This window comes from Gorilla gorilla, chromosome 18 (genome assembly GCF_029281585.2).
Source record: "Gorilla gorilla gorilla isolate KB3781 chromosome 18, NHGRI_mGorGor1-v2.1_pri, whole genome shotgun sequence".
Lineage (NCBI taxonomy): Eukaryota > Metazoa > Chordata > Mammalia > Primates > Hominidae > Gorilla > Gorilla gorilla.
In genome coordinates, this window is record NC_073242.2 from 102,420,295 (window position 1) to 102,438,819 (window position 18,525).

Consider the following 18,525-nt stretch of genomic DNA (forward strand, 5'->3'; position numbering starts at 1 on the left):
GGATTGGATGCGTGGTGTCCAGACCTTCCTCACTGCACCATAGCTGAGTCCACAGTCAGTTCCAGAACATTCTATCCCCTCTACCTCATTCCTGCTTTCTCCTCCTTTCCCTAAAGTGCTTTCTTAAGCACTACGTTACGCAGGCCTCCCCACATCCTGAGAAGGAACAACTATAAAATGAAGTACAATTATCAATCCCGGCAGAGGCTGACATGGGGAAAGGACTAGAAGTCTTCCTTATATGGAATCTCCGTTTAAAATCATGTTGAGTAGAATAGGGACTCAACTAGCTCAGGGCCAGCAGAAACCAAACACTCGTGGGCCCAAAGACGCGAGAAACAGTGTGAAAGGCAGGAGGAGAGGCTGATAATGGGAGTGAGGAAAATGAAAAGAGAGAGCGAGGGAGTGGAAGGTGTGTGGGATCAGGCCGGGGAGATTTATGGCGATTTGTACCTGATTGTTCATACTAAAGCCATTATGGGATGATTAGAGAAAAAGGTGAGGCTTTAAGTCCAGTGAAAATCAATAGAGACGTCTGGAGCAATTCTGCCGTGCAAGTGAAAGGACTATTTACAGTATCCGGAGCACCTCCTCCTCGGTCGCCATCTATGGAGTAGAGGGAAGGGCTGGGGGGAAAGCGGAGGGTGGAGGGAGAGAAAGAATAAATGGACAGGAAAGAGGGAAGAGGAGAAGAGACAGAGGAAGAGGGGGAGGATGGGAGAAGCCCAGGAAGAAGAAGAAAAAGTATAAGGAAGAGAACGAGGACACAGAACCCAGGAAGCAACAGAGGGGGGAAGAAAAAAAAAAAACAAAGGAGGCCCCTCATGGACCCAATTTTCCCCACAGCATTTAGCACCTTCTAGCCTGCTACAAAATTTATCCATCGTTTCTCACCCATCTCCTGCTAAAAGAATGGAAGCTCTATGAGGTCAGGGATTTTCTTTTTTTTTTTTTTTTTTTTGGTCAGTTTCATGCACTGATGTGAACAAATGCCCAGAACAGTACCTGTCATTGAGAAGGTACCCAGTGTACATATGTTGGTGGAATGATGGATGGATGAAAGAAGGAAGGGAGGAACAAAACACCCCAGGAGCATCCGGGAAAGGAGAAATAGAAAAAAAAAAAAAAAAGGAATAAAGAGATGGAAAGGAGAACAGAAAGCCTAAAGGAGAGAGGGAAACCACAGGAGCAGAGGATGCAAAAGAGCCCATGTAAGAAAGAAAAGAACCAACCCTAGAGGCGCTGTCAACAAAACCTGACCCAAAATTGGGCACCCAGAAAGAGAACCTTCAGCTACTCAAGCTACTCACTGAACCTGTCACGTTTCCACCTGGTGACAAAGCGGACGCCGCCGACTCTCCTCAACTCCAGGTTCCCAACCAACAGCCAAGCAGGCCATGCCAGAGACTGTCCGACTCCTCCCCAGTGCTCCCTAACTCCCCGGTGCGCAACCCCCTCCTTTCAGAAAGAGCGCCTGAGCCATAAGGAGCCGGGCCTTACCTTGTACAACTTCAGGCTGGCCTCGTGCCTGGAGTTGACTGTGTGCAGCCGCAGCTTCTCCAGGCTGTTGGTGTAGTAGTCACAGGCGTTGCACTTGAGGTGCACGGGGTTGCCGATGGCCACACACTTGAGCCTCCACTCGTTGGCCTTGCCGCCCTCCTTGATGTGGGCCACCAGCTGGTACTTCTGCACGTGCTTGTCTGTCTTGCAGTGCAGCTGGAAGTTGGCCTTGAGTTGGGTGTTGTAGCGGCAGAGCTTGCACTGGTATGAGTCCCCCATCACCGCCTTCCACTCGTCCTCTGACAGGCTGCGCTCCACGTTCATGTGTAGGCCCAGCATGTCCAGGTTGTCCGTCGTGAACTTGTTGCAGACGGCGCACTGGAAGAGCTTCAGCGACGGGTCGTTGGTCTGGATGAAGCTCTCACCCAGGTTCATCAGCTCCTCTGACACCAGCTGCCCGCCCCCGAGCCGCATGTCTAGGGGGATCTCACCGCCCACTGCAGGGAAGGAGAGAAGGAGAGAGTCAGACACCAGGCTCATGGTCACGGCCACAGCTGAGGCACCCCCCAGCCCTCCGCCACCCTCAACTGGGGTCCAAAAGGAGAAGATGACATTTCAAGTGTTGCTTGAAATGCAGTTGCCAGGGCTACTGGCTGGAAAACAAGCAAACAAACACACATAGTCAACCTGATGTGTTTCGATCTTTCCTGCGGACATTCTGAGATTTCTGGCAGGTTTTGTATTTTCTTTCTTTAGGAAAAGAACACCTAGAAAAGTTAGGAGCCATAGCCTCTTTAATATTTCCTTTTCTTTTTTTTTTCCCGAGATGGAGTCTTGCTCTGTTGCCCAGGCTAGAGTGCAGTGGCACAATCTCGGCTCACGGCAACCTCTGCCTCCTGGGTTCAAGTGATTCTCCTGCCTCAGCCTCCCAAGTAGCTGGGATTACAGGCACCCACCACCACGGCCAGCTAATTTTTGTCTTTTTTAGTAGAGAAAGGGTTTCATCATGTTGGTCAGGCTGGTGTTGAACTCCTGACCTCAGCTGATCCACCTGCCTCGGCCACCCAAAGTGCTAGAATGACAGGCATGAGCCACCGCGCCCAACCACCTCTTTAATATTTCAATTCATCCCTTCTCTAAGATCCAAGAAAAGACAGAAATACGTATCATTCACTGGATATAACAGAATCTCAAACTGCAGACCTTCCAAAATTGGAAATGAGTTACAGCTGCAATCGTAACATACCAAGCCTTCACGGGGAACCAGAATTGGGCCCAGAATGTATCTGAGGTGGCAGTGACCAACACGACTTTCTGCCACCTTGAGAACAATCTATGGCTGTGTCATCTGGTGCAGCAGTCACTGGCTACCTGTGACTAATAAATACCTGAAATATGGGTAGTGCAACTACGGAACTGAATTTTCAATGTTATTTAAATTTAGGAAGCTACATGGTGGTGAGTGGCACCTGGGTTGGATAGTGCATCTGTAAAGCAAAGATCTGGGGAGTGGGGCTGGACGTGGTGTCTCACACCCCTAATCCAAGCACTTTAGGAGGCCAAGGCAGGCAGATCACCTGAGCCTAGGAGCTCAAGACCAGTCTGGGCAACATGGTGTACAAAATACACAACAGAAACTAGCCAGGCATGGTGGCGCGTGCCTGTAGTTCCAGTACTCAGGGACCGAGATGGGAGGATGGCTTGAGCCTGGGAGGCAGAGGCTGCAGTGAGCTGAGACCATGCCACCCAGCTCCAGCCCTGGTGACAGAGCAGGACCCTGTCTCAAAAACAAAACAAGACAAAAAAAGACTTGGGGAGCAATCCCTCTACTCCTCACTGCTGCCCTCTGGTCAATATCCCTCCCGTCAGTCAATGCTGCCAACCCTCCCATGTCTTCTCAGTAGGGCTACCTGTTCTCTTTCCTGAGCCTCTGCCCTGGGTGACATGTGGGGCTACCCTAGGACCAATCACCTTCCCTTTATCACTCAGTCACCTACCTACAGAGATGCACCATAGCTGGGATCCCCATCAGGGCGCCACCTCCCTAGGACAGGGGTCCAGTCTTATCCTCACTGGCCCTCTACAGAGCGCACAGACGCCCAAATGTTCACTGTGCCAGACAAGAGTGAAAAAAGAGCGAGACTGCTGCACGTTCAGGAAGTGGATTGAGACAGGCAGTGAGACACAAGGCTCAGCTCCACGTCTCCACGAAAGGGCTGGGCGAAGATCTCTTCCTCCCTCTCCCACCCTGGTCTTTTTCAGTCCATCACTGCCCTGCATAAACTGGGTACAAGCTCACATTTGCTATGGTAAATTAGTACTGCAAGGGCTTATTTCTACCAGGAGAATGGCTTAAAAAGAGCAGCCTTCCCTCCAGTTCCTAGAAGCGTACGGTCAAGCAGAAGGCTGGGCACTGGCGTCTAGTTTCTCTTTCCTAGACACACGTGCACTTCAGCTATTAGGTCTGCCCCACCCCCCAACTGAAATTTAAACTTGACCTTTTATGTGTGGCTGGGCTGAGGTTATTTTATTTTTTACAACTGATTAGAATCCAAGTCAGTGGCTCATCAGAGAAAATATATTTTTCTTTTTTTTTGTGATTTTCTTATTGATGCTACACAAGTCACCTCGAGTGACAAGATCAGTACAGGTTCTGCTAAGCAGACCAGCAGCTGCGTTTGAAGCTCACGGACAGTCTAGCAAGCCACAGAAATCTTTTGCACATGCATTCCAGAAGGCTTAGGAAGCTTTCGGCTTGTTGTCTGTCTCCCCATCTCCCCTGGTGAGAGGAACCATAACTATGTCATTCTTTTTAGGATAAGAAAGAAAAACAGAAAGGAAAAAAAAAAAAAAAAAAAGCCTAAAAGCTCCATCCCTTAACAGGGACGAAGGCCAGGCAACATCCAGGAAACATACTCGGTGTTCAGTCAAAGCAGAAACTGCCCGGAGGGTAAGACAAGGAGCAAACATATATTTGTTTCTAATGCCAACCACCTGAAGCATCAAATCGTCTCCACTTTTTAGATTTCACCCCGGCACATCAACATCGCTCTAAAAAGAAATTCAGCTGTCACTTGCTGATGCCTGAGTGAAAATGAGAAGTCCTTGGAATAAGCAGAGGAACGAAGTCCCAGTTTCCACTTTAAGCTCTATTTTTTTCAAGAGACAAGGTCTCATTCTGTTGCCCAGGCTGGAGTGGGTCGCTGGAGTGGGTCACTGCAGTCTGGGCCACCAAGGCTCAAGTGAACCACCCACCTCAGCCTCCCAAGTAGCTGGGACTACAGGTACACCCCACTACGTCTGGCTGATCTTAAAACAAAAATGTTTTGTCGAGATGTTGCCCAGACTGGTCTCAAACTCCCAGGTTCAAGAGATCCTTGGACTCCCACAGTGTTGGGATTACAGGCATGAGCCACCATGCCTGGCCAGCATTCTAGGCTGTTAAAATGAAATGCAAAGGACAGAAGCAGCAGAGTGCTGAAATGAGTGAGGATGACAGGCAAGTGAAAACTCCCTTCGAGAACTATGCCTCAGAGAAACAAGCCCAGGGCTTAGAATCCTACAAATCCACTAATCCAGCTGCCACAAAGTGGGGGAATCTCACCCAGTTCACAAACAGGAGCAGGGCCCCTATAAATAAGAAACTGGGGCTGGGCATAGTGGCTCACACCTGTCATCCCAGCACTTTGGGAGGCCAAGGTGGGCAGATCACCTGAGGTCAGGAGTTCAAGACCAGCCTGGCCAATGTGGTGAAGTCCTGTCTCTACGGAACACACAAAAATTAGCTAGGCATGGTGGCGCATGCCTGTAATCCCAGCTACTCGGAAGGCAGAGGCAGAAGAATTGCTTGAACCCGGGAGGCAGGGGTTGCAGTGAGTCGAGACTGCGCTATTGCACTCCAGCCTGGGCGACAAGAGGGAAACTCCATCTCAAAAAGAAGAAATGAAAAAAAGAACTTGGCAGGTCTTTAGTCTTGAGCCACACTGGATACGTGGTCTTGGAGCAGGTCCCCATCTCTGGGTATGCACCTAACTCTAACACTGGAACTGACACCTTGACACGTGAGCCCACCCATCAGCACATCCTCAGGAAGGCACATGGATTCAAAGGCACACTCTGGAATCAAAGGGAGACGAAGGGAGCTGTTAAACCTTGTGCAGGTGTCCAGGAGCTGGCTGGCTACTTGGGAAACACACAGCCACCCCGACAAGCAACCCCTTTCTTGGTGCTATGCTAAACTTCAGAGTCGAAAGGAAGGTTTGGGAGGATGTTCACAAGGCCTCAAATCTAATGTGCTGTCTACAAAGAGCAGCAGATCCGACTGTACTAGGCGAAGGAGCCCCAAGCCTTTCCTCAATGGCTTCTGAAAAGAAGCAACCCCAGAATCAGTGTCTGTTTGATGATACTAAAGAGGGCTCTGCCAAGGGAAGTATGAAAACAATCACCTTGTAAAGAGGAGTGTATTTCACAAAAACATTTTTCTCCCTGCAGAACTCAGTCACATCTAGTAACACCTACAGCCATCTCATAAATGGACCACGGAAAAAAAAATCAGTACAGCCACAGCTAGAACTGAAAGTTATGGCTATTTTTATTTGCATAAGTTGGTTTCTCCTACTGAGGTCATACAACTCAAATTCCAAGTCTTTTGGACACTTCCTATGGCCCCCACACCCACTCGAGCTTCTGGCATAAAGGATTTGTGGCTCTCACACCTTCTCAGCAGTTTTCGTGGCCCAAGGAAGGCACAGGTTTCCAGGGACTCCCCTCGGCCGACAAGTAGTGACACTGGAAATTCAAGAGCCCTTTGTGACTGAGCTGGATAAATCCTTTGGGAGGAAGAGCTCCAGTCTAAGAAATACAGTGTGTCCCTTCCATGTGTGTCTACAACACAGGGCTTCATTCTTCTGCTCCTTCTGAATCTGCCGCAATGCCCAGGACAGTGCATGATGCCCCAAAGACTCACAGACACTTGGTGCGAAAGCGAAATATTTCTCTACTTCTCAATACAAGCCTTAGTTACCTGTTCTTAAGGTAATTAAAAAGCCTCACTTTAGGCTGGGTACAGTGGCTCATGCCTGTAATCCCAGCACTTTGGGAGGCCAAGGCGGGCAGATCACCTGAGGTCAAGAGTTTGAGACCAGCCTGGCCAAGATGGTGAAGCCCCATCTCTACTAAAAATACAAAATTAGCCAGGCATGGTGGCGGGTGCCTGTAATCCCAGCTACTTGGGAGGCTCTGGCAGGAGAATCGCTTGAACACAGGAGGTGGACGTTGCAGTGAGCCGAGATGGCGCCACTCACTCCAGCCTGGGTGATAGAGCGAGACTCTGTCTCAAAAAAAAAAAAAAAAAAAAAAAACCCTCGCTTTGACCCAACATGAACCTACCCACGTTCTGTCTTCATTCCACCTCCATTATGTTTGATTTGCTCCAAGATCTACCTCCCAAGATTCTATGACTCCTTCTAATTCCTACTGGCTTAAAGAAAACCTTAGAGTACTCACTCCCATCTCCTGGTGTGCATGGTTCACCCTGGTGACAAATAAGACGACCGGTGCTTGTGCATCCACAATTAGCCAGTTGGTTTCAAATACCCTCAAATCATTTGGTAATAAAGGATCAACAGGCAAATATTTCAAAATGGAAAATGAGATTAAAGTACTAAGGATTAAAAACTGAATACACAGCAAGAAAAACCAATGGAATGCTTTGAAATATAACTCATCGGCAACAATTAGCACTAAAACGCCACACAAATAAACACTTGCCAACTGCTGAGGCCTGGCCCTGCAGTCATCTAAGCCATCCCGGAAAAAAAGTCCTCACTGGCACTCTGTTGCCAAGAACAACCTATTCCCATGTCAATAATGGCATATTGCTTAATTCAGGCCATTGTCACTGGTCCCACGAAGTCCATTAGCAGCGTCACGGGATGGGACACAGGCAGGATCCTGTTTGAAGCATACCGGCTGGAGGCACGAGTGGCCCAACTATCAGAAGGTTCTCATGAAACCCATTTGTAGATTGTTTTGGCAGCAGCAGCTATCCTCAAAGTGGCTGTGGTTCGTTCTACGTAAAAACTCAAAGTTTTCAGCACCCAAATCCTACACTCTTGGTCCTATTCTAGATATTGTAAGCCAGTTGGTAAGACTGGGAGCCCGGACAGAGCCAAATCAGCTTCTCTAAAGCAGAGGTCATTCTTCCTGGCAACAAAGGCTCCGCTAACCAGGATCTAACTGCTATTAAAAGTTAACTTTCCTTGATGGACAATTTTTACAACTTACTCATTTTTCATCTCTCACACCCCTCACAACAGTGCCACTGGGGCAATTTAATTCCCAATTAATTTCCAACTATTCTAATCACCAAGTACTCATCAAAAATAAGCAAGAAAAAAAAAACATCTCTTTCATCGAGGTCCTCATAAATATACAGAGAACTTTGAGAAGTCTATCTGGATGGTTCCCAGCTCGGCACAGAATCAGCCTTTGGTTATCTAAATTATGTACACTATGGTTCCGAATTCCTATTATTAAGATGATTGTCTCTATTTAAATCATTGAGGTAACTGTCCCTAGTCCTCTTATTGAGATGATTGCCTCAGCTACAGTTTCTTGTAAGTTTCAGTAAATATTCGATGAAACCCCAAAGTTTTAGGTGATTATAGTGATTTTTCAAATTGAAAGAAGAGACAGAGAAAGAGAGAATGGGAACAGAAAACTAGAGGAAACACTCACATTTTAATCCTGCCACCATGTAGCCAGAGTACAAGCATATCTCTTTTGAATGCATAAACTCTTCCATATGTACACACAGAGTTCAAGGGATTCTTGAGAATACTTGATTGTAAGACACTCCAGTTTACACAAAAACCACTCGAGAAGACCAGAGTCAACTGAACCCACAGGACTATCTCACCCTATTCACCATTCACCCTGGTTAAATTCCTATCATGAAAACAGACAAACACGTAGTCATCCTCACCTAGAGCAGGCGTCATGGCGGCCATGGGCCCGGCGGGATCCAGCTGGAATCCGCTCATCATGAACTGGGCGTCCGAGGCAGCACTGTCCATCTTCAGGTTGGGCAGGTTCATGTTCTGGGCCAGGTAGTATTGGTAGAGCTCGGCCTCGGCAGGCGACGGCAGGCTGCCGAGGCCCAGGTGGCGGTTGTGTTGGATCTGGGTCATGTTCTGTTGCAGTAACATCATGTTATGCATGTGCTTCTCACTGGTCATGTGAATGCGGAGGTTCCTGGCCACGTTGGTCTCATAATCACACACCTCGCACCGCCAGGTGGGTTTGGTTTTTGGTTTGGTGGGAGAGGGGGCCCCGCAGGAGCTACTGATATTGGCTGCCGCTGCCGCCGCAGCCGCCGCCGCCGCCGCCGCCCCGGCAGTGTGGCTGAAGACCTGCTCCCCCCCTCCGTTCTGCAGGTTCTGCATGTTGTTGAGATGCTTGTCGGACTGCATATGAATACTGAGGTTGCCTTTGGTAGTTGTGGAGTAGTTACACACCTCGCAGCGGAAAGGCTTGTAACCACACGTGTAGCTCTCGCCTCGTGCCAGCCGGGGGTGGGGCTGCCCGCTTTTGCAGTAGACACAGGAGCCCCCCGGCTCCGGGTGCTTCTCCTTCATGTGTGCCTCCAGGGTCTGCTGGTACTTATAGTGCCAGTTGCACTTGGGGCACTTGAGTGTCTTACACGAGTTACGAGAATGCATCATGGTCATGTGGCCGCCCAGCGAGCGGGAGGAGCCCAGGACCGTGTCGCATTTGGGGCACTCCACGCCACTCCCCGAGGGGCACTCCCCAACCCCAAGCTCGCAGAGGGAGCCAGCGTGCTGGTGATGGGGAACGAAGCCCCCATCGTCACCCTCTGTGCTTTCATTTGGTTCTGGTGCTGTGGCATTGTCTTTATTGGCACTTTCGTCAGCGAAGTCCAGCCTCCTGCCGCCCTCTGCCACATTGGCCCTGACGCCCTCACTGTTAAAGCTTAAACGATTCCTCCTGTTCGCACCATCAAAGACAACAAAGGAAGAAGCAGAATTAGAACTAGTAGAAGCTGTGCCCCTCGACAGGGTCTGGAGCACGTTAGGCATTAAGGGGGAGTTAGAAATGCTTTGGTTTGAGAGAGCAAGGTCCTTTTTGCTGCTACTACCTGCTGCGGCCCCAGGCTCCTCATGGGGCCTGTCCTCCAGTTCCTCATCCAACTCGCTTGGAAAGAGTCCTTTGCAACCCTCGTCTTCCTCCTCCTCTTCTTCCTCCTCCTCTTCTTCCTCCTCCTCCTCCGCCTCTTCCTCCTCCTCTTCCTCCTCCGCCTCCTCTTCGGCTGGCTCTACCTTCTCAGAGAAGCAATCCCCGTCGCCCACTTCCTGCTTCTCTCCTTCTGCCGCCCCAGAGTCCTTGCCCTCTGAGGATTTGGTAGGACTGGAAGCCAGAGGCCCCAGGGGGACTGAGGTAATGGGGGTCTTCAGTACCGAGCTGGTGAGCCCGCCAAGGTTCAACAGGGTGCTGGGGGTCAAGAGACCAGCCTGGGGCTGCTCGGGGCCAGCGGCGGAGCCCGCTGGGAGAGCTTCCTCCCCTTCCATTCGAATGCCACTAAATTTACCATAAAAACCGTGTCCGGGGCCTATGAGGTTAGCTGTGGAAACTAAAGGGTGTTGAAAGTTTTTGTTTTTTGGTTCCAGAAAACTTACAAGGGGTTCCTTGTCTTTGCCGATCCCTTGGATGATAGCGGAGATGTTCTTATTGCTAAGAATTTTCCGCTCGTCTTCGCTCAGGGTCATTCGATGGTCATGCACCGCGTGGGTCACAAACGAACGGACGTACCCAAAGGAGAGTTTGCACAAGAAACACATCAGGATGGGCTTCCTCTTGCCATAGAGCACAAAGCCATCGAATTTGGACAGGTCCACATTGTTGGGAACATCTTTGGATACGCAGGAGCTTTTGGCAGAACCGTCGCTGTTCAGGTAATCCTTGTTGCTTTTGTGTCGCACGTCAAACACGCGGAAGCTGTGCAGGACGGGGCTGAGCCCCGCCAGGGCTGAGGTATTCGGGAAAGCCTGGTCTGGGCCCTCAAACCATTTCCCGAAGGATGAGGCTATGTGGAAAGTGTTGATGATCTGCGGGTACACGGGTGCAGCACACGAAGGGTCCCCTTGCTTGCCCCCCGCGCCAGGGAGAGAGTTCAGGAAAAGCGAGGGGAGAGGCCCACTGCCACTGCCACTCCCACTCCCACAGGCGCCCCCGCCCTGGGTCAGCTGGCTCAGGCTCTCCACAATGTACGCGGAGCCGTCCGGCTGGTAGACGATCTCCCCGGCCAGGTTCTCCACGTCACTCTCTTCGTCCCCCTCCTCACCGGTGTCACTGGTGCTCTCCTCTCTCAGGGGTGGCGGGGGGCGCGCGCTGGGGCAGTGGTGCTCCATGTAGGTCTGGAGGCTGGCGAAGGAGGCCGAACATTCGTTGCAGGTGACCTCCTTGCTGGCGGGCTCGGCGGGGGGCCCGGCCGACGCGGTGCTCTCCGCGAGGCGCTCATTGAAGGGGGCCCTCAGGCTGTCCAAGGGCCCGTGGCTCTCGCCTGTGGACTGCTCCATGCTACTGGGTTTGTCAGGGAGGTGGGTGCTGTTGAGTTCAGTCCATTGCTGGTGCTGAGGGATACCGCACCCATTGTCCTTCCCCGAGACGACGGGCGAGTCACAGCCTTCCATGGTAAGGCCTGCGTGGAGCTTTCATTGCACCCAGTACGGAGGATCGGACCTGAAGGGCGGAGGCAAGGGGGGAGGAGGGAGAGAGGGGAAAGAGAGAGAGAAAGGAAAGAGGTTAGGAGGGCCGAGGCTGAGGTCCTACCGCACGGAGCGCTCTAAGAGGCTTCTGTCCACAACACCCACAACACAGAGACACAGGGTGGAGGGCGGGCCTGGGGACACTGCCCCACACGGTCCAGCACACAGGGGTGGCGTGGCCGGGTCAACAGCCTGAGCGAGGGATATGGGGAAAGAAGGCCAGGAGCAGCCCTCTTCGGCTTCGAATTGTCACCACTCTGCCCCTGAAGACTAGCGGGAATTTCCATTCTTTGCCAGCATAGCTTCGACGGGCCACAGTGGAGAACGGACGCGTCATCTCTCCAGCCCCCTACGAGGTCACAGCCACAGCCCTACCACTTATGGACAGCTCACATGAAGTCAGCCCCGACTCCCCGCGCTGTCTTTGGGTCAGGGGAACACGGGAGGGCTGAGAAGAGGGAGGTTCAATGTCCCTGGAAAAAGGATGGTAAAGTGGGATACGCTCACGGATTTAGAAAAGTTGCAGCCGTTGCTTTTACTGACCATGGTTCTAGTTTGAGAAGTTCAAAGAAGGCGGGTGAGGACCCTGAGGTTCACAGGGCAGGTGTGCAGGACTAGACACACTCCGCAAAGTCCTCTCCAGATCTGGGAGGCATCAGTCCCATTTTACAAGCAGTAAAACAGAGGGGCTTGAATCTAAAAACTGGCTCAGTGCTAATCTGACCACCATGAAACAGAAGAAAAGATGGGTCCCCAGATTCCTGTCTCCTCCACCCGTACCAGTCAAGCTCCCTTGCCTGTGATTCAGCTGACTTCAGACTAAAACTACATAGGTGCAAAACGTGAGCTTGGTAATTCCAGCAGGAATGGACCAGACTCTGGATCTGCCAACTCCCCCTCCAGCAGCTTCTATGTGGCCCTGGCTGGAGGGAGTGCGTTCCCCACGTGCCTGGTGGTTTTTGCTATCAAGGATCTGAGCAGCAAGCCGAGACGGCAGCTGGGCTCGGCGAGCCCCAGCTCCACACCTGCCTCTTAGTTATTAGTTGCTACCCAACCAGCTGTCGTTCAGCCCTGGGGCTTTTCCATTTCCGACTCCAAAGTGCCACTGAGCTGAATGTGCCCTCTGAGACCTCATGTCCCTGGGGAGGGAGGCATCGGATCACGGCCACTCTGCTCCTGCAGTAATATCATCGCAGGGGCGATTATTCCGTCTGGCCCTGCTCCTACAGGCAGCTCAGCACCTTGCAGAGCCCTGATCCTTTGCCCGTAGGTCCCCAGCCACCATTCCCCTGCTGCTCCTCCTGGAGAACATGTGGCTGCTCCTCCACCCACCAACTCATTCATACTCGGCCGGTGAAGGTTTCGGTCAGGTTTGATCTCACTTCCCTCCCCGACAGCCCCTATCTTCTCAATCTTTTATTTTTTTTCATTTCTTGATTATTGACTGCACAATGAGACAACAGCTCCCCCTCGGGAAAAACTGAGGAAGGCAGGTTTACCAGAAGTCTCAGGGAGAAATAACTTTTTGGAAGAATAAAGCTATGATGTGTCTAATACACACATGCAAACACATACCCCTATCTCTCCGTTTATAACTTCAGATTTTGCAACCACAAAGTTCCATGAGCCTTAGAAAGGACATACTGACTTAAAACAGAGACGACTACAGTAAACCAAACCAAACCAAACCAAACAGCAAACGCAATGGGACTTCCTCGCCAGGCTGAGCCGGGATACAGGTGAGACTGCAGGGCGGCTCTTCTTAGGGATGCTTCTGATTGGCTGGATGACATCTGATTGACAGCTTGGGCCAAAAAGGTTGGCAGGCCTGAAGGGGCGGGAGGGTTAACAGCCCGATTGTAAAATCAATGTCATAAATGCTTGGTAAGTTACAGGAACATGCGGGAAGGGGGGGGCCACGATTGATAAAGCAGAACAGCTTTGATGCTGCACCAGGGACTTGTTTATCGACAGCAAAGCCAATCTCCTCTCCAGCCTGGGCTGGGCCAGAGAAACCTGCAAGCGTTTACCAATTAATTGGTGGGCTTCTCTTGCTCTGTTCTCCTCTTATTCCTCCTCCTCTTCCACAAACTATCCAGCCAAGGGGCTGGGACTTTTAAAACCTCCCTTACTTTGTTTTCTACTCCAAAGCAGAAGATGTCAGGAAAGAATGACACTGTATCCACCTATGATGGTGACTGGTGACCCTGTGGTGGTGACACTAGAGCCCGCCCATTCACGGGGAGCAGCAGCCATGAGGACACGGGTCAGCGAGGAGGAACCCACTGCAGGACCCAAGCTACCTCCCCTGGGCCTCCTTCCCATGCGCACGAGCTGTGACAAACAGGCCCGTTTGCAGCCTTGCCAAACAAGCGTGGTTTGTGGACTTGAAGCATTATCCTCTCCGGGGAGCTTAAGAGACATGCACTGTCTCCTCCTGCCCCATCAGAATCTGCATTTTCACACCATCCTCAGGGACCATGCATTAAACTTAAGACACTCTCTGCTTCACTCCATCTTCACCAATACAGGTACCAAGCACAGCTCTTCTGTCCTTGGTACCTGTATTGCTAGGTAACAAGGGAAGGTCAGTCTTAGACTCCCTGTGGTCCCTGGGAGGTGCAGGGATGGAGATGGAGAAGAGGGGGACGCATGCACAGAGGTAAAGAAGTCTCTCCAATCCGCCACATCCTGCGGCTCAAGGGTCTCGGGGCATCTACCACTCCCCCACAACAGCCGGCTGTCTCTCTCTCGCTCTGTTTATCAGCCAGTCAATAAGAAAAAGGTAGTTCTTACTTAAGGAGGCAGAAGTCAACTCGGCAGGTCGATCAGCACTCTGTCTGTAAACATGGTTTCCCGTAAAATCAATGATCTTCAGTTACAGAAGGCAGCCTGGGAACCCAGTGGGTCCCCGCACTTTTCCAAGCAGCCCCGCCAGCCTGACACACACACCTCTCTTCAGGCTCCCCCCACGTTCTGTGCCCCTTCCCAGTACTTCCCTAGTGCCAGGGCCAGCTGGTACAGGTTCACACCCCTCCTCCCTTCCTGCAGCCCGCTTCTCTGCTGGTGGCACCCGGAACTCCCTCTAAAAAACGTCCAGGTATTCTACTCACAACCCCCAATGTTGCACTCAACATATGGGCTTCAAGAATTCAGTTAGATTTTAATAGAGCACATCTCTCCAGCGAGAAAGTTAAAGGGAAGATAGGAATGACCTAGCTGGCTCACTGTCTGCTTAGCACTTAAATCTGCCATCTAAAAGGTAATCTTGTACAGAAGAATTCCAGCACCTTCATCAAGTATCCCCCAACTCCTGCTCATCTTCCAAGCTCCCTTGGAACCACCTGTAAAGCCCACTGCATCTTTGCAAATGTCAATCTTTACTTTTCAAAGATTGTTTAAAAGGATAAAACTCTACCCTGTTACCCTGTAACTCCCTATTAATCAAAACGTTCATCTCCCTCTTTAAAAACATGTGCTTATGACAGTTTTATCCTGTTCCCTTAAGGAGGCAGAACTGGGTAAAATGCAACAGTTTCAGGGAAGCTGTGGTGGGAGGGGTGCAGTTATAACGAAGGGGAGGGGGCTCCTGCTGTTGCTCCAGCTCCCGGAGAATTAAACATGAACAGTCGCACTGTGTAATTTTAAATTGTTAATTAGCACAGGGTTAATTAGGCAGTCCTTTCACAAGAGGCTGTCTGGTAGGAAACCAAGAAGGGAAACAAAGGGGAAGGGAGGAAAAACAAAGAGAGAATAGAGGCAGTGAGAAACTGTTGCCTCCAAGAATATCCCATGCGGGATCACTCAAGAGACATCAGCCAGCAGGCAAGGATGCCTGATTCCCTGGGTGATCCCCTGCTCTGCCGGAGGGAGAAGCAGTGAATACCGCCTTCCTACAGGCGACCAGGCACATCGAAGGCCTCAAAAGTGCACATCCCTCCCCCTTGACTCAACAATTCCCCGTTCTAGGAATTCATCCTAAGGAAAGAACCCAAGCAATGCATGGAGATTTAAGTTTATTCATGAAAAACACTTATAACAGGAAAAAAGAGGAAAAATTTGGGCAAAAACAGACCCTAAATAAATTACAGTGCACAGAGCTCCATATGTTGTTATAAAGATGCTTTCTTTAAAGAAACTATTTATAAGCATGGGAAAATGATCATACAGATGCTGAATGAACAAAGCACATATAGGTATTATGGAGAGGAAAACAGGAGAGACTTATATTACAATTTTTACAACTGTGAATTCTAGGGAATGAGGTATAGGTGACTTCATTTCCTCCTTTGTGCCTTTATTTCCCGAAGCTCTTTAAAATTAAAACCATCATTGAGACAGTAGGATTGCTGGAGCCCAGGAGTTCAAGGCTGCAGTGAGCTACGATCGGGCCACTGCATTCCAGCCTGGGTGACAAAATGAGACTTAGTCTACTTAAAAAAAAAAAAAAAAAAAAAAAGGAAAAAAATTGAAAACCATCATAATGGAAGTCATCACTTAATGAGTTAGGTGTTGTGTTAAGACCCACGGGTACAGCATCACTTTGATCCTCATACCCACACTAGGAGATAGATACTATTTTTATCCCCATTTTAGAAATGGGAAAACTGAGGTGGCCCAGTTATGCAGCCTAACTGACAAACCAGAGAGTATGGGTGTGGAGTCTATGCTTTCAGGCAGTTTTCCTTTGTCACCCAGGCTGGAGTGCAGTGGCGCAATCTCAGCTCACTGCAACCTCTGCCTCTTGGGCTCAAGTGATTCTCCTGCCTCAGCCTCCTGAGTAGCTGGGCCTACAGGCGACCACCACCACGTCTGGCTAACTTTTTGTAGTTTTAGTATAGATGGGGTTTCACCATGTTGGCCAGGCTGGTCTCAAACTCCTGAGCTCAGGCAATCTGCCCGCCTCGGCCTCCCAAAGTGCTGGGATTACAGGCGTGAGCCACCGCACCCGGCCTGTTTTTCTTTAATGTCTAATTTTCAAAAGAGAACACTAGAACATCCCTACATCTCACATTCACACTCAGTCTTTAAGCACCCAGGGACTGTCCTAAGGTGATGGGATCCCAGGACTGCTCATGCAAAAGAACGCTGGCATCTCACCCAAACGCCCTTTTCTTGCTTGAGAGTGATGGGGGTAAGGGGAACAGTTCAAAGCAGACTGATTTGCTTGGATATCTTTAGGCAGACAAGAGAGGATAAAGGAGGTAGGAGAAGCTGCTGCAAAGAACTGAAATGTAGGTCCAATATCCTGATTTTTAAAGAAGGACAAAAGGCAGGTTCCAGAACTTACAGATCAGGAAACATATTCATTCGTTCGGCATTTACTGAGCATGTACTATGTGTCAGATGCTACAGAATCCATGATAAAAGGTCTTGGCTTACATTCTTGTAGAGAAGAGAGACCACACACAAATACACTCAAATAAAAAGCAATATAAAGTAATATAAAACAAGAGAAGGGGAAAGAGTGATGTGTGTGCATCGTTTTGGAGAAAGTCACAATGTCAAAGTGACTTAATGGATATGGAAATACTTCAAGAATATGTTGTAAAGCATATACTGCAAGTTCTTCATAGTTTTCAAACAGATTCAAGTTGCTGGAAAAGAATTTTAGGGGTGGGATGATCCTGAGGAATTAGCGATTAGCTGTAGGTCCAGTAAGAAAACCCACATAAAATAAACCCAAAAATACCCTTACTTAGACTTAATGATCTGAGAAATACAGTAAAGTCTGCTTTTTTATCTTAATAAGGTAGCACGAAATTTATCATTTCTTTATATCCAGGATGGCAAAATGGCTTTCAGATAATAAACTGTGGCCAATTTTATAGCCGACTAATGATGCCATTATTTTAAGCGTCAACACAGAGGTCCGTGTGTCTCGGGACACGCCAACAAGGCTCTGTCTTGTCCCTATTTGGCTGATTGAAATCAACAGCTTGAGGAACAAGACCATGCAGGCATGTCCACTTGCAGAGCACAGCAGACTCGAGGCAACAATTAAAATGCTCAACGGTGGAATCAAGACTGAGGAAAAAAATCTCCATTGAGTTGGAACAACAGGCCCAAACTAACAGAACAAAACTTTAGATGGAAAAACATGAAGCCCTACATTTAACTTCAGGCAATATGCTAAACCAATAGAGGATGGAAGAGACTTGGAGTCATAAGAGTTCATGCAAACAACAATAACAAAATATCTAGGAGTTTTACTTGATGACAAACTCAGAGGAAGCCCGAAGTTGGCATGGTGGCCAAAGACCATAATGGGGCCTTTGGCAACAGGACTACTCTGTACCTGTTGGAGCTCAGAAGGTCCACAGCCCATCACTTTCTCTGTCTGCGTGAATAATGTTAGGAACCACTCCAGGGAATCTCCTAAGAGAGATACCAACAAAGAAGCTGTAGCCTCATCGGAATGGCTGAACACACACACCATTCACGGGTGCAGGAAAGAGAAGTCCCGTTGCAGGGCAAGGCAGCTATCCTCGGCTATATGAAACCCTGCCTGCCACAGGCAAGTGGGTTTGGTTCTATGGGTTCCACCTAGTTCCAGGGTTAAATTAGGGGCAATGAGGGGAATCTATAAGGAAAGAGAGGTGGGGTCACTATAAATGAAAATCTTTCTCAAGATTATCACAGTTCCCAAATGGAATGTTTATGCCGTGAAATACTGCACTCTGTGGCTTCAAGAATGGACAAGGGGATTGTGCTGTGGCCAGGGGGCTGTATCAGGCAGCCTATGAAAGGTGAAGATTCTTCTCATTCCTGGGTGTTATCTGTGGGCTTGTTTGTCCCCACCACAAGGCTATGAGTGGCATGAGATCAGGTTCCCTGTGCTATTCATCTCTGAGTCCTCCACATCTGACATGTAATAGGTGCTTAATAAAACAATGGGGGAAATAGGAAAAAAGAGGATACCTGAATCCATTCCTTTTCTTTTTTTCTCTTAGTTTAGGATGTGTCTGGTGTAACCATTCTCCACAAAATGGAACTGGGGCTCCTTGGAGACATGGCCAATTCTTGGGCTGGAGCAGGAAAAGTTCAAGATGAGCTCGGAGCATCTACTTGTGCTCAAAGAATAAGGAAGATGTGTCAAAATGACCTAGGAGTGGGTTGGAGGGGCTCCCAGTGGCCACATCAGGGACAACGTGAGCAAGAAAATTAAGTGACAGTAAGGGATTACAACCCAATGTGTAATATAAGAATCCCCAAGTCCCTACTTTAAGAAAAAAAAAAA

The 18,525-nt window shown here is 49.5% G+C and overlaps 1 protein-coding gene across 5 annotated transcripts in view; it reads right to left on the minus strand.

Annotated features, from left to right (window-relative positions):
- Nucleotides 1–18,525, minus strand: part of ZFHX3 (zinc finger homeobox 3) — a 275,840-nt gene that overhangs the window by 166,122 nt on the left and 91,193 nt on the right. For 4 of the 5 annotated variants that reach the window (XM_055366439.2, XM_055366440.2, XM_063699731.1 and 1 more), the window contains exons 2-3: nt 8,486–11,259; nt 1,501–1,997 (exon numbers count right to left, since the gene is read on the minus strand). In XM_055366439.2, the coding sequence (XP_055222414.2) occupies nt 1,501–1,997; nt 8,486–11,210 (3,222 nt within the window). In that variant the 5' untranslated portion in view covers nt 11,211–11,259. The remainder of the gene's footprint in view (nt 1–1,500; nt 1,998–8,485; nt 11,260–18,525) is intronic. The other variant, XM_055366441.2, reaches the window with a different exon arrangement.